General features: G+C 42.0%; 1 protein-coding gene and 2 non-coding genes across 3 annotated transcripts; 1 reads left to right on the forward strand and 2 right to left on the reverse strand.

The window, feature by feature from the left end:
- Positions 1-384: 384 nt before the first annotated feature.
- On the reverse strand, positions 385-2033 carry RPS20 (ribosomal protein S20). The gene is made up of 4 exons (XM_043880252.1): positions 1853-2033; positions 1571-1670; positions 1240-1313; positions 385-604 (listed from the first exon to the last, which is right to left on the reverse strand). Exons 1-4 carry the CDS (start codon positions 1853-1855, stop codon positions 422-424), a joined length of 360 nt encoding a protein of 119 aa, XP_043736187.1. The 5' UTR covers positions 1856-2033; the 3' UTR covers positions 385-421.
- Positions 1384-1450, reverse strand: LOC122679716. Its single transcript, XR_006336506.1, has one exon. It is a non-coding gene; the product is annotated as a small nucleolar RNA U54 (small nucleolar RNA).
- Positions 2034-14756: 12723 nt separating the features above from the next.
- Positions 14757-14920, forward strand: LOC122679719. The gene has a single exon (XR_006336509.1). It is a non-coding gene; the product is annotated as a U1 spliceosomal RNA (small nuclear RNA).
- Positions 14921-15949: the final 1029 nt, after the last annotated feature.

A 15949-nucleotide genomic window follows, 5' to 3' on the forward strand; every position in this document is an offset into this window, starting at 1 on the left:
GACAAATGAGCAAGAGTCAGGGCTAGATATTAAGATCTAGCTTCTGAGTTCCTTGCCTTTTATCACACTAGGTTTCTAACCACAGCTGGTCACACTAGAATCATCCCAGGCACCTCTGACAGTTCCAAAGTTAAACCCACACACATGTTCAAAAATCCCAATATTCATCAACAGCAAGATCTCATGTGGCAGTTAACACAATTCTGTTTTCAAATGCTGTCATGTGTAAACTAGCTTATTGGCGCCTGGAAAACAATGGAAACAGGGTCGACCACCACAGGCTATCCATGTAATTCTGATTATTCTACTTAAAAAGTGGAATCAATTCCATAACACAACTCTATTCCTAAGACTTGTCAGTATTATGAATAAAAGTCAACAAGATTTAACAACTGATTATCAATTTATTAAAAAGATTGATTTAGGCATCGGCAATGGTGACTTCCACCTCGACTCCTGGCTCAATACTGATGGAAGTGATCTGCTTGACAATTTCAGAGGGGCTGTGCAGGTCAATGAGTCGCTTGTGGATCCTCATTTGGAATCGATCCCAAGTCTTAGAACCTTCACCACAAGGAGTTTTCCTTGTAGTTATTCTCAGAGTCTGCAACAAGAAAAAATGGAAACCAAGCATTTATGGTCTGTTTTGCTTCCCTAGGACACTTATACAATCATTACAGATTCCATTTGAAAACCTCCCAGGGCCTCAGCCCGCTTTATATACTTTCCAGATACAATTTTTAATAGGAATTCTATTTTCCTGCAGTCACAACAGGACCCTTGGTACTGTGCCAAAGGCACACCAAACACCAGCAGCAAAAACCTTCAACCGTTTTACCTCCAGAAAATACATATTTAACACGTACCAGATTTTATCAGCATTTGACTCTGGGTGTTTACTGTTAGCATCAGTAAATAAAAGTCTTTTAGCAGCCAAATCCCTTACCCTAAAAAGCAAAAATGCATTCTGATACCCAAATGCACATCAGAATTACCTTCGAATTTTTTGAAAAATACAAATGCCCAGGTATTGCTTTTTTTCGCCAAAGCTCCATTTGTTTTTAACGAGCAGCCATGTTTAAAAGCAACTGGACTGTAACAGAACCGTTTACTTTTACCAAGTTTGTTTCAGTTTTCTATTTCATATTCAGTGCTCCCACTTCACTTAGTTCATGTTTCCTAATTTCTCCATCTTCTCTCCAACTACCATTTTCCACCTCCTGTCCCCGACACTCTCACCTTGGTAGGCATCCGAACTGGTCCTTTCACTTTGAGATTCTTTTCCTTCGCGCCTCTGATCAAGTCAGCACACACTGCAGGGAAGTAAAAGCATCCTTCAGTTGGTTCCCTTATGGCACAAGAGCCGGCTCAAAGTCGAACCGCCGCGGGCTCAGAATAGCGTATAAAACGATCACCGTAAGTCAACACAGCAATTCTCTCCTCACCGCCAACACGGCACACACCGAGTGTGGACCACTCTTAACTGCTTTTTGAAAGAGGACGCTGGACCCCGAGCGCCGACCCTGCGCCCAAGAACAAACCCCGAGACCCCCAAATTCGCCGCACTGACCCTTCTCCAGAGACTTCACGTTGCGGCTGGTGAGGGTGATCCTAATCCGGTGAATGGCCACCTCTGGCTCCACGGGAGTCTTGCCGGTGTCTTTAAAGGCCTGTTATCACACAGGTGAGAATAAAGAACCCTTAAGAAGCCTGTCAAGCCCGGGGACCAGAGCGCTCGGAGCCTTCATTTCCTGGCGGCATCTCACAAGCCCATTCCCTGGACAAGCGAGTCCCGTTCCCTCCCTCCAGCCCAGCGTTGCTCCAGGACGCGACCCGGACGCCCCATACTCACCATGGCTGCGGCGCGGCTTCCTGACCGACTTGTTCCTCGGCGTGAGCGAACAGCGGTGAGTCAGGAACAAGAGCGGGCGGCACTGAGCTCCGCTGCAGCGGCGACCGCGTCTTCCTCAAAGAGGAAGGCGTGAGGCCTGCGGGGTGCTTATATAGCCGCGCTCGCGTTTGCATCCGGGTCCCGCACGCCTCTCCGCGCTGCCCCGGAAGAGGAATCGTCCGGCGGGCTCTAAGGCGGCTGCGCGACCCGGGGATGGGGCTCCCCTGAAGGGGCAGGCTAGGCGTGGCTGCGCGCGCCCCCTGTCGGCCAGGCGGAGTCTGAGCGCCGGGAAGTGCAGTCACGGCGGCGCGGTCCTCGGGGGCACCTGGCGGAGGCGATGGGGAGATTACGACCAGACGTAAAACCCCACAAACTCCCCCGCTTGCTGCGCCGACCGCCGGCCCCCGTGCTTGTGGCTTCTACCCTGCAAAGTCCACTGCCCGTAGAAACCGAATCACTCGTGCTCTGTGAAGCGGTAGCTTTTCTGACCACAACTCACGTGGATATCAGGAAAAATGACTGGTCATGTTATTTTTTTTAATTAGCAGTTATTTTTCATAGCCTGGAACATCCTTTCATGATATTTCATCCTCTGGCTTCCCAGGCCAGCAGAAGCATCTGCAGTCTGTTTCTAGAAAGTACGTGAGCGAAGTTCTTCCCTCCGGACCTAAGGGCAAACGCTCCCCGCGCTGCCCGCTTATCTGGGGGCGTGTCGTGCATCCGAGGCCCCCGCCTGGACACCCAGGCCCTCCACCCGATTCAATTCAAAAGCGTGTTATCTCCTCTGTCGGGATAAAGTGAGGCTGGCCAAGATCCCTGAGGACCTCCCCAATACTGAGCGTCTGTCTGTTCATAGTCAGATATGGGACAGAGTACAGTGCACACCCCGAGAGTGGTCGGCTGACCTGGTAGTCAGGACACACATGCTTACAGATGACGGAGTGGTTACGTAGGACGAAATGGGTGAGTTGGGTTTTGATACAGGGCAGAAGTGAGGGTCAATAACCTCCTATTATTTTGCAGGTGAACCTGAGTGCATAAGAGTGATTCGCTCTGACTCAAATCTGATCCTTTCAGTTAGGGGCCTTTCTTGAGCCTTTCTCTTCTGTTCCTTGGAGGGAAATTATACTTGAAACAGATCGAATAATATCATTGACTTTTTCCTGGATCGTCGGGCACAGCTAATACCTGGCTATCTTTGGCTCACAAAGAATATGTTCTAGATTTTGCTTCCATTTAACAAGCAATTTAAGTGTTAAAATTTGGACATTTTTCAGTTCAGTTATTTTAAAATGTCATCCGTTGGCTGTAAATACTTTATTAGTAGAATTTGCAGCAGAAAATCCAAAAACCTGCTTTCTTGTTTTACTGGTTGTAACCTAAATGAGACTTCATAACTTTGGGCTTTCATGTCTTGGCATGGCTTGTGCTCAGTCGCTCAGTCATGTCTGACTCTTTGTGACCTTGTGAACTGCAGCCCACCAAGTTCCTCTGTCCCTGGGATTCTCCAGGCAAGCATACTGGAATTCTCCAGGCTTTCCATTTCCTTCTCCAGGGGATCTTCCCAACCCAGGGATTGAACCAAGTCTCCTGTGTCTTCTGCATTGGCAGGTGGGTTCTTTACCACTAGCACCATCTGGGCATGGCTAACAGCCATAAATAGACAAAAATACAATTGCCTAAACTCCCCCAGTAGTGATCAACCACAACTGCATTAGTACTAAGTATGCATCTTCAGAGAAAGCTTACAGCAGCATTCAGGTTTTACTGCTGCTCAAAAGGGACATGAGTTTGCACAAACTCTGGGAGATGGTGAAGGACAGGGAAGCCTGGTGTGCTGCAGTCCATGGGGTCGCAAAGAGTTGGACGTGACAAGAGAGATTGAACAAACACGTGCTCAAAAGACGGCTAGAAATTCAATGGTGGAGTGCTTGAGAAGTACATTTGTGATTGTGGTACATCTATTCTTAGACTTCCTGACTATAAAAAAGAATTTAAGTATAGGAAAAGGCAAAATATGGCCCAGCATTTATGGGAAAAATTATTTGATGTGACTGGTACTAAGGAAACAGCTGGTTGAGATATTAGATGAATGCAGTGAAAAATATCAGTGTTTTCAAGTATAAGATTTAGTTTCAAACATTTTGTTCTATTTTTCTCTCAAAAGTTATCAACTGCTGCGGTACCCAAATTTGTATTAAAGTTGTAATATTCTAATATTAGTAAGATGTTCATTGAAGAAAAAGTAAAGATTAATGATAAGCACAAAGAAGAATAAAATACAGAATGCTACGTTCAGAGATAGACCACCTATTTACACCCTCAGCTGTGTATATAGCCCTTTAAACTGTGGGCTCAAAATGACAACCCACTCCAGTACTCTTGCCTGAAAAATTCCATGGACTGAGGAGCCTGGTAGGCTACAGTCCATGGGGTCGCAAAGAGTCGGACACGACTGAGTGAATTCACTTCACTTCACTGCATATACAGTTCAGTAAGCTTTATCCACAGAATATTTTGTCACAATAATTATACTTCTGCAACATTCCTTTTAACAACTGTCTTGTATGGGTGAGTCATTCGTCATTTATACAGCTAGCCCTCTGTTTTGGACACTTAAGGTATTTTCACTGCTTCACTCTTACAAAAACAGTACACGAGGCACATGCTTCTAGTCCAGGGTGTCTCAATACCAGCACAGTTGACATTTGGGGCCACCTGAATCTCTGTTGAGGGGGGCTGTCCTGTGTGTTGTAGGATGTCTGGGGTTATCCTGGCCTCTGCCCACTGGATGCCTGTCCCAGCCCCTCCCCTCCAGTTGTGACAAACACATCCCTAGATATCGTCAATGTCCCCCACGGGACAAAACCGCCCCAAAATGACAACCACTGCTGTAGACAGATTTTTTAGCTCAGGCTTAATATCTTAGATCAATGACTAGGTATATTTATTTCTTGATGGCTTCATCAAAGAAAAACATATTTTAAATACTTTGGCATTAAGTAAATTGCCCTCTGGGAAGGTTATACCCCAGTAGATACTTCTTCTGGCAGTGTGACAAAGATTTTTGTGTGAAGAATAGAATTAAATTTTTGTCTCAAGTGTAAAAGTATTCTTTTAAAATTTTTTATTGCAGAATAGTTGATTTAGAATGTGGTGTTAATTTCTGCTGTATAGCAAAGTGATTCAGTTGTATACATATATATTCTTTTTCATATTCTTTTCCATTATGGTTTATCACAGGATATTGATTGAAATTCCCTGTGCTATATAACGGGACCTCATTGTTTATTCATCTACATATCATAGTTTGCTAATCCCAAACTCCCAGTCCATCCCTCCCCACCCCCCTTCTCCCTTGGCAACCAAGTCTGTTAAAAAGGATTCTTAAGACCGTTTCAAAGTCTGTGTTTTCGGTATGACATCCATAGCTTTCTTGCACTAATTTTTGCAGTTCTTTGGAAACTATCTTGTAAAGCCTTTTCCTCCAGGTATTTGTGTGTTTTTGTGGACAGCCATCTGCTGGTCTTTCGCTGCAATGACAGTGTCATCAAACTACCTCCAAAAGGAAGTTAACAACAGTTCAAAACAACTCAGTTCATGGTGCCCATGTGTACGCGTGGAAAGAAAATAATAAAAATAGATTGCCGAATGTGGATGACTCTGCTTAGACACTGTTTTATTTAATTTTTGATCTAAATTGCAGTGAGAACTCCTCACTCTGAAATTTCAGAATAGAAACCAGAAAGAGAAAGAATAAAAACTTGGTCTCGTGTCCACCTGTGTTGTGTGGAAAGGAGGCTCCCGCTTCACTAGGATTACAGGTGGGGATCAGAGCACCTAATGTGTACTGTCACCTACATGAGAGTAGCCAACACTGTTGGAAATGGGCTACCTGTGTGAATATCCATTTGTTTGATCCTCATGTCAACCTTGGATTCATAGTCTATATATATGAGAAAGCTGAGCTTAGGTGACCTGCCCAAGGTCACAGGAAAAGCCATTGTCTGAACCCACGCTGTCTAGTTTGAACTCAGAGGCTGCATCTTGGCCACTACCCTGTACTATTTCTCTTTGTGCGTGTGTACCAAGTAGCTTCAGTCATGTTCAACTCTCTGCGACCACATGGACGGTAGCCCACCAGGCTCCTCTGTCCGTGGGATTTCCCAGGCAAGAATACTGGGGTAGGTTGCCTTGCTCTCCTCCAGCGGATCTTCCCGACCCAGGGATCAAACCTGCGTTGTTATGTGTAACCTGCATTGGCAGGCACCTGGGAAGCCCAGTTTCTCAGTATATGTTAGTCTAATCTTCATCACTAGTAGCATTAGAATGTCTGAGAGGTTAAAATCCTCTTATGTTAAAGAAAATGACATAGAAGGGCTTTATAGATTTCACTGTAGTTGAGGTCAGAAATTTCACTGAGCTACTCATATGTGTCCATTTTAAGATCAGTTCAGTTCAGTCACTCAGTTGTGACCGACTCTTTGCGACCCCATGGACTACAGCACACCAGGCTTCCCTGCCCATCACCAACTCCTGGAGCTTGCTTAAACTCATGTCCATCGAGTTGGTGATCCTTGGTGATGCCATCCAACCATCTCATCCTTTGTCGTCCCTTTCTCCTCCTGCCTTCAATCTTTCCCAGCATCAGGGTTTTTCCAGTGAGTCAGTTCTTCACATCAGGTGGCCTGGTATTGCAGCTTCAGCTTCAGCATCAGTCCTTCCAATGAATATTCAGGACTGATTTCCTTGAGGATTGACTGGTTTGATCTCCTTGTAGAGATTCATTTTAAGGTAGACTCTACATTTAAAACATTTTTGTATTGGAGTAGGATTGATTTACAATGTTAGCTTCCACTGTATAGCAAAGTGAATAAAATTATACATTTACATATATCTACTCTCTGAGGTCCTTTCCCCATGTAGGTTGTCACAGACTATTGGGTGGAGTTCTCTGTCCTCTACACTAGGTCCTCATTAGTTCTGTAGTTTACATATAGTAGTGTGTCTGCGTCACAATCTAATTCATCCCTCCCCCTACTTTGTTTTCTACATCTGTGAGTCTATTGCTGTTTTGTAAATAGATTCATTTGTACCTTATTTAAGATTACAATATAAGAAATATTATATGATAAGTGTCTTTATCTGACTGACTTCACTCAGTATGACACTCTCTAGGTCTGTCCATGTTGCTGCAAATGGCATTATTTCATTCCTTTTTATGGCCGAGTGATACTCCATTGTATGATGTACCACATCTTCTTTACCCAAGAATCTTCATTTTTTAAAAAACTCGATTTCAAGTTTTAGTTTTCAATTCCGAAGAAGTCACAGTCAATTAACTCTATTTGCTCATTAACATTGGTCCACAGAGTGAGCAGTGGAAAAGAACCAAGGACACAGGAAGGTCTTCTCACTGACGATGATACATGTGCAGCCTGCTTCGGGGTTGGTAATTTTCAATCTTATTAAACTGCTGAGCTCAGGGAATTCTCTGTAGGGGTGGGGCTGAATGCCGGGCCCTCTGGGCCTCAGTACGCCCCTCCTCCCTTTAATCCTCCTGTTCCTAGGCCTGCAGGCCTAGAGATGCTACTGTCTCTTGTTTCAACCTGAAGAATTACTCAGCGCAGAGTCGTAACCACTGAACTGCCAGGGAAGTCCCAGTAATATTTTGGTAAAGATTAGTTACATGTTTTAACCTGAAGAATTTCTAGCTCTCACAGGTCGCCTGCAGAGGATTTCTATAGCCACACCTTGTGAGTCCGACGTCCTGATCTAATCTGGGCCCCCCTCCATTGGGCCTGCGGAGTCTCTGCCACTGGACCACTGGGGAAGATTTCTACAGCTTGCCTTCCTTTGTGAGAAGAGTGGAGCCCCCGGCTCTCACCACGGGTGAATTCTGCCCCGTCGCTCCTGTATGGGGACGCCCTCTGATGAGACCCCCACGCTCGCCCTCCCACCTGCAATTCCTGTCCTTGTGATCATGCCCTCCTCGTCAGGGAAGGTGCTGGGCTCTCACCTCCACGAATAGATTAACTAAGGTGCTGATCCCTGGCCTGCTGGCCCCCAGTCATTAGCTTTGGTGGAGCAGCTATCCCCACGGGAGACACTGGATGGAGAGGCGTGTGTGCAGGGAATGAAGGCATCTGTGGCCAGCAAGGAGCTGAGGCTCCCGGTGCAACAGCCCCGAAGCACTGAGATGCTGCCAGATGCTCTGGGTGTTGGGAGCCCTCTTCCCCCTGCAGGAGCCTGCAGCTTGAGTGCAGCCTTCACAAGGGACCCTGAGCGGGGTCTCCCCTGAGCCTGCCTGGATTCCCGATCCGCAGGAAGTGAGATCATAACCGTGTGCTATTTTCATCTGCCCACTGGCTTTTCTGTTCAGCGACAGATAACTGCAACATTGCGAATATACAGATTTATTCATTGCTATATTTTTAAATCTGTTACCATTTTTAAATAAGTAAATGTTTTTAAATTTCCCAATTTTTAGTCTCTATTATATAACAAATACCGGACTTCCCTGATAGCTCAGTTGGTGAAGAATCCACCTGCGATGCAGGAGTCCCTGGGTTGATTCCTGGGTCGGGAAGATCTGCTGGAGAAGGGATATGGTACCCATTCCAGTATTCTTGGGCTTCCCTTGTGGCTCAGCTGGTAAAGAATCTGCCTGCAATGCAGGAGACCTGGGTTTGATCCCTGGGTTGGGAAGATTCCTGGAGAAGGGAAAGGCTACCCACTCCAGTATTCTGGCCTGGAGAATTCTATGGACTGTATAGTTCATGGGGTCGCAAAGAGTTGGACACGACTGAGCCACTTTCACTTTCACTTTTCATAGCCAATATCTGTAGATATAAGCCACATAAACAAAAGCTCTTGGGGATCCGCAATAATTTTTAAACATATAAAGAGTTCCTAAGACCAAAAAGTTTGAGAGTCATTGTTCTAGAACATTTAAGTTGCCAAAACTGACTCCAGAAAAGAGAGACTGAGACAAATAAACTACCATAGAAAGTATATAGTTAAAAAGTTAAAGTTTATAGTTACCTCTCAAAAAAGCATACATTCTACCAAATCTTTAGGGCACCCATTACCACACTACTCTGTAAACTTTTCTAGGGCATGCAAGAAAAACTTTCAGAGTTGCTTCTTTGGCACCACATATTTTTATGAAAAATAAGGATATTTTCCATAACAAAAAAAGTTTAGTGAGAAGAGTGTCACTGTTTTTACATTTTTGCAAATCTCTTTAATGTCTGGTGTAATAGAGGAAGAAATATCATATCTGTTTTCTGCATCCAGTCTGTCATAATACTCTGTTTTTGTAGAGGCACAGATATGTAGCTGGTAAAAGGAGGATAACTTTAATTATCTTTTCAGATATTCATGGATAGTCTTTGATATACCAAAGCTGGGTGAGTGGTAGTTTCTTCCTTTTTTTTTAAGTTTTATTTTAGTCTTTTGATTCATTGATTTCTGCTTTTATCTCAATTTTTATTGCAGTCCCTCAGTTTTGTTTTTTTTTTAATTTTTATTTTTTGGTCACACCTCGTGCATGTGGGACCTTCGTTCCCTGACCAGGGATTGATCCCGCACCCCCTGCATTGGAAGAGCAGAGTCCTAACCACTGGACTGCCAGGGAAGTCCCAGTAATATTTTTTTAAAGATTAGTTACAGTCGGAACCTGAAACCATATCCCTGACCTTTTTGTACTCTCTTACATTAAAAAAACATCAGTCTCTAGTGCCTTGCTGGAGAAGGAAATGGCAACCCACTCCAGTATTCTTGCCTGGAGAATTCCATGGACCGAGGAGCCTGGCGGGCTACGGTCCATGGGGTGGCCAAGAGTCGGACACAACTGAGCAACTAACACACACACACACTAGTACCTTGAATGGATCTTTTACATTTACTCGTGCATAATTTTGCAACATTGTGCATTGGTCCTTTGGAAAATATTGATTCACTGGCTTATGCAGCTCTTCTAAATGTTTGATTATATAATTTTAAAATGTCACATCTGTTAACATCACTACAGTAAAGTCGTTATGTATTGGGATGCTGTGATTCAAGTTCATGGTGGCAGCTACATGTTTTCCATAGTTCGAATTTTTGCCTGAAGCTCAGATTTTTATTATTGATAACTGACTACTGATTGTTTTCCTTGTTAATGGGCTCACTTCATTCATTCCCCAGGAAATGTCTGCCAGATACTCCAGTCTGAATAACCACAGTTTGTCTTTCAGTTCTTTTTATATATATTAGAAGTGGGACTGCTGGATCACATGTAGTTTCTTTTTACATTTCTTTTAGGAACCTCAATACTGTTTCAATACTCAATAGAGGGGACTTCTCTGGTGGTCCAGTAGTTAAGAATCTGCCTTGCAATGCAGGGGACGCAAGTTTGATCCCTGGTCGGGGAACTAAGATCCCACATGCTGTGGGGCGGCTAAGCCCATGCATAACAGCTAAAGAGTCTGCACCTCAGTGAAGATCCTGAGTGTCCTCAGTGCTGCAACTAAGACCTGAAGCAGCCAAATAAATAAATAAATATTAAAAAGAATACTCAATAGAGACTGCTGCACAGTTTTACAGTCCCACCCATAGTGCACAAGCATTTCAATTTCTCCACATCCTCAACACTTGATATTTTGGGATATTTTGCCAGTAGTCATCCAAATGGATGTTAGGTGATACCTTGTTTTGGTTTTGATTTGCATTTCTGTGATGATTAGTGATAATGAGCATCTTTTCATATGCTTTGTATATCTCCTCTGGGGGTGTCTGAATTCCTTTGCCCATTTGAAATTCAAGTTATTTGATTTTAGTTGTTGAATTGTAGGAGTTTGTCATATATCCTGAATGTAACCCGTTATCAGATACACAGCTTGCAAATAATTCCTTCCATTCCCTAGGTTGCCTTTTCACTTTGTTTCCTTTTATGTGCACATGTTTTGAAGTTTGGTGTAGTCCCATTTGTTCATTTTTGCTTTTGTTGCCTATGCCTTTAGTGTCATATCCAAGAAATTATTGCCAAGTCCAATATCGTGAAGGTTTCCTCCTATGTTTTCTTCTAGGAATTTTATAGTTTTAGGGTTTATGTTTAGATTTTAATCCACTTTGACTTAATTTTTGCATATAGTATAAGGGTCCCATGTCATTCTTTTGCATGAGGGTATCCAGTTCCCAGAACCATTTGGTCAAGAGACAGTCCTTTCCCAACTAAGTGGTCTCAGCACCCTTATCAAAAATCATTTGACAGTGTAAGTGAGGGCTTATTTCTGGGCTCTTTTATTGTATTCCATTGGTCAATTTCTCTGTCTTTATGCTAGTACCATGCTCTTTTGCTTACTGGGTCTTTGTAATGTTTTGAAACAGGAAGTGTGAGGCTTTCAAATTTGTTCTTCTTCAAAATTGTTTTGGTTATCAGAGGTCCCTTGAAATACCCTATGAATTTAAGGATGAATTTTTCTATTTCTGAAAATTTTCCATCGAGGTTTTGATGGAGATTATGTTGAATATGTAGATAGAGTAGTACAGGCATTTTAAACAATATTAAAGTCTTCCAATCCATGAACATGAGATGTCTTTCTATTTATCTGTATCTTCTTTAATTTCTTTCAGCAACATTTTGTAGTTATCGGGGTATAAGTCTTCTATGTCGTTGGTTAGGTTTATTCCTAAGTATTTATTCTTTTTGATGTATTACAAATGGAGTTGTTCTCTTGATTTTCTTTTCAGATTGTTCATTGTCAATGTATAGAAATGCAAGTGACTTTTGTGACTTTTCATTTTTAAATGTTTATGTTATAAAGAATTTTTAGAAATTTGAGAAGAGTTTTAAAAAAGGAAGAAAAGAAACATTCATAGTTCCCCAGACAACCAGCCCCAAACAAACAAAACTTTTCAGTCTTTTTGTCTGTATATTTTATGAAAAATGTGTTGATTTTTAAAAGGTAACAAACTAATACAAAGTTTTAGACTCTTCCTCATTCACTTAATGATGTAGTACAAGTATTTTCATATTATCACCACCATCATAACATTTTGAATCAACTGTGTATTGTAATTTATTTAATCATTTTGGATATTTACCTTGTTTTGAATTTTTCTCCAGAATAAATGGCCCTGAGTGAACATTCTGTTCATCAAACTGCTTCTTTTATGTTTTAATTAGCATTTGGTAAGATGGATTTCCAGAGACATAATTATTGAATCAGTGAATATAAATGTTTTGGAGAATCTTGATATACAGTGCCAAACTGCAAGTACTTTCCAAATTATTGTATCCTATCCTGTCACCAGCAGTGCATGGAAGATCCTGTTTTGCCACAACTTCATTAGCAGTAAGGATTTTGTGCAGGTATGTATTTTTAAGACACTATTTTTAATTTGCAGTTCTTCAGTACTTGTGAGATATTTTCCTTTTTTTAATATTTGTGTCCTAAATGTATTTTCTTTATTATGAATTGACTTGTCAAGATTTTTTTCTGTTTCCCTATTAGGGCATGATAATTTTTTAGTTTTATTTTTATGTGTTCTTTATAGAAAAAAAAAATTAACCTTTTTTCCCAGTCACATTTTGGCTAAATATTTTTCTCAGTCCCTTGTTCATATTTTATTTATTCACATTTTAATATACAGAAGTTGTAAGTTTTATATAATTAAACCTGACAATCTCCTTTATACATTTTTTCACTGCTTTTATAAAAACTTGGAGATCTCCTCCTGCAAATTCGTATTAACTATTCGATTCTATTTTCCTCCAGTTTTACAGATGCTCTCTAATCCATCTGGAAATGATTTTGGTATGTGGTATGTAAAGTATTTATTTAAAAATATATATATATAGTTTTAGTAAAACTGTTGGTGGTAGGCTAAAAGCTCCTTGAAAACAAGAAGCATGACTGATTCACTCTTTGGTTTCCTCGACTTTCCCAGACGGCACAGTCACCAAACATGGCTACAGTCAGGAGAGACGGGTACCCCCTTCCCGCTGCTGGGGACACTGCCTGCCTGTCCTGTGAGTGTCCTGACACCTCCCCAGGCCGCTGCCCTCTATCCCTTGAGGACTTTCCTCTTCGCAGGCACGGAGAAGCGCACCCCAGCAGTGAGCCAGCAGCGCCCCCTGGCGCCTCCTTCCTTCCAGTGTTCTCCTTTCAACTCCACATAAAGCCTCCACTCACTCCAGGGGCAAATTCCTGAAAGGAGCCTCAAAACAGCTTTCTCCTTCCTTCTCTAGGGCAACCCTGATATCCTCTTCAGGGTAAATTTATTTTCCATTTGAACAGTTCCTCCCAATTAAGGAGAAGTCATTTTGTTCCTGGTTGCGGTTGTGTCCTTTTGATGGGGAGAGGCAGAGGGATTGTGGGTGGGGGCCAGCTGTTAATAACAGCCCCAGCTTCTTAATGGTCTCTTCCATGAGGTCTTTGGGCCTCTTTACCGGCCTCCTTGATGGCTCAGCTGGTAAAGAATCCGCCTGCAATGCAGGAGACTTGGATTCGATCCCTGGGTTGGGAACAGCTACCCACTCCAGTATTCTGGCCTGGAGAATTCCATGGACTGTATAGTCCGCGGGGTCGCAAAGAGTCTGACACAACTGAGTGACTTTCATTTTCAGTTTCACAAATAAAACACCGATCATGGGGTTTCCTCTACTCTCATCAGGTGCCTGCCCGGTTGTGAGTTCCAAATAAAGATCTGACTCTGGGACCCTCTTCAGAGAATTAGGAAAAAAAAAAAAAAACTTCTTTAAAATTAGATTTTTGTTGCCTAAGGAGAAATCTGTAAAATATGGACAGTGGGAAGAATGCTGATAAATGTAATCTAAAAGTTGTCCTCAAATCTAAATTAAATCTAAATCTAAATTAAAACCAATACTGGATAGTGGACCTGTTGTTGTTGTTTGGATGCTAAGTCATGTCCGACTCTCTGTGACCCCATGGACTATAGCCTGCCAGGCTCTTCTGTCCATGGGATTACCCAGGTAAAAATGCACGAGTGGGTTGCCATTGCCTTCTCCAGGGGATCTTCCCGACCCAGGGATGGAACCCGCATCTCCTGCATTGACAAGCAGATTCTTTACCACTGAGCCACCAGGGAAATACACAATAGCAGAAAATTCAGAAATAATTGTGGAAAGAAACATTCCAGGAGACAATGAGTGATGGTCACGTGATCTACCCAGAGTAGACCAGTGTGACCCTTGTCATGACATTCACTTTAGAAATAGGGGAGAAAACAGGTTATTTTTTCTGTCTTTAAAAAAGATCCTTACTCTTCATCTTGTGGCAGAAATGAAATTTCTTAAGGACGTCACAATTACTGAGTGTTTGACAAATATTTGGTCAGACGGACAGTATAGTGTGTTCTAATATGAGATTTACTGTTCCTAAAAGGGGCAAGGTCTACTTCCAGTTCTGAAGCCAGGGAGATTCTGTAACTCGACTCCTCTGTAAGAGGACTGGCTTCTGGCATTGGCTGCCATTATTCTGTCAAGGTTATTTTTTTCCCCTCCTTTCCCTTTAAATTTCTTCTGGCTGCACTCTGTTATTCCATAGACCTTTAGGTTTTCCCTTTTTGTAATCTGATGCCCTATCCAGCAGTGTTCAGGAAGCTGTCTTGCTTTTAGTTCAGTCCTTCTCAGCTGCTTCTGCTTTCCTTAGCTGAATGGGTGGCTTGTGTTTTTCTTTTAGTCTTTTGGGGGAGACTAGTGTTTTATTACTCTATTATAAAGAAAGTATGGATTACTCATAGTTAATGCACATGTATCAGCATAATCAAAAAAATATTTAGTTCAATCACTTTGATATTGTTTGTTTATTAAAATTCTTTTCATAGAAAAACCACATTAAAATATGTCCCTATCATACTCACCTGGGAGGAGAGATATCATGATCAGGAAGGTAGTTTTCCCAGGGTGAGGCTCATCCATTGCACTCCTGATGTGCTGACCTCTGTGACTTCCCCAAATGTGGGAATCTCAACCACATAATTTGTGGTAGTAGGGGACTGTGTTCATGCTATCCCCTAAAAAAAAATATGTCCCTATCATCCATCTTCTCCTAAGACCTAGCCAGACATTCAATTTCTTTTTATTTTTGAATCTAGTCTTGATTTTCATCAGTTATACATGCACATCAAAGAGTCAAATAGTTGCACTAGAATTATTTCCCCCACCCACTGCCCCCCAAATCCCTTAGGATGTCACACAAATTCTTAGAGTCTCCCAACTTTTTGCTATCAATTTTGTTGTCTAAGTCTGCACCTCTAAATAGTGTGCTTACGTAGACTCTTCTTGATTTGTTTAGTTTCAGTTTTTGTTTAGTGACTTCTCTCTTTGGAAAATTAGGATCACTCCTATTCCTGTTCTCTATAGTCATAATTCCTCTCCATTCTTCCTTTCATCATTTTTATGTTATAGCTCCGATTAGATCAACATACTGTATTACATCATTAGAACTCTACAAGGCTATTTTGAACTGAATCATTTCTTATGAAAACTGGCTTTTCTTGTGTTGCCTAATATTTCATGCCCCCTAAAGGCTAATAAACTTTCTGTTTTATTTGCTTTGTTTTCTCTATACTCATCATTAAGTTAAATCCAGACACTCTTCAAATTATGGAAGTATTCTTTCAGTCCATTCAAACACAGATATTCATTTACTTTATTGTCTTTGAGTCTTCAGACCTGTTCCAGTCTGCCTGTGATCTTTACTCACCATCAGCTTTGCCCTTTGTCTCTGTATTGTACTGATGTCCTGGATCCTATGTTCTCTTTTTTTCTTCTTTGGTTTATATACTTGCTTTTGGTGGAGTAAACCCTCAAGTAGTTTCCTGAGAAAAGGTGCACAGAAGTAAAATTTTGAGACCTTGCCTGTGTGGAGAGGTCTTTAGTCAGCTTGTCCATTCAGTTGATAGTTTGGCTGGGTATAGAATTCTAAGTTGGAAATGATTTTCCCTCAGAATTTTGTAAGTAGTAGCCTCTATTATCTTCCAGGATTCTTATCTTTGGTATGTGATCTGGATTTTTAATAAAATTCCTGGAGGTTTCAGGACTTT

This window comes from Cervus elaphus, chromosome 21 (genome assembly GCF_910594005.1).
Source record: "Cervus elaphus chromosome 21, mCerEla1.1, whole genome shotgun sequence".
Classification (NCBI taxonomy): Eukaryota; Metazoa; Chordata; class Mammalia; order Artiodactyla; family Cervidae; genus Cervus; species Cervus elaphus.

Excerpts from the sequence above, each read along its gene's own strand:
- RPS20 (XM_043880252.1), bottom strand. Across the intron at positions 1,314-1,570 it reads CGTGAAGTCTCTGGAGAAGG|TGTGTGCTGACTTGATCAGA; the intron begins GTCAGTGCGGCG and ends ACTTCCCTGCAG. Across the intron at positions 605-1,239 it reads CAGTTCGGATGCCTACCAAG|ACTCTGAGAATAACTACAAG; the intron begins GTGAGAGTGTCG and ends TTCTTGTTGCAG.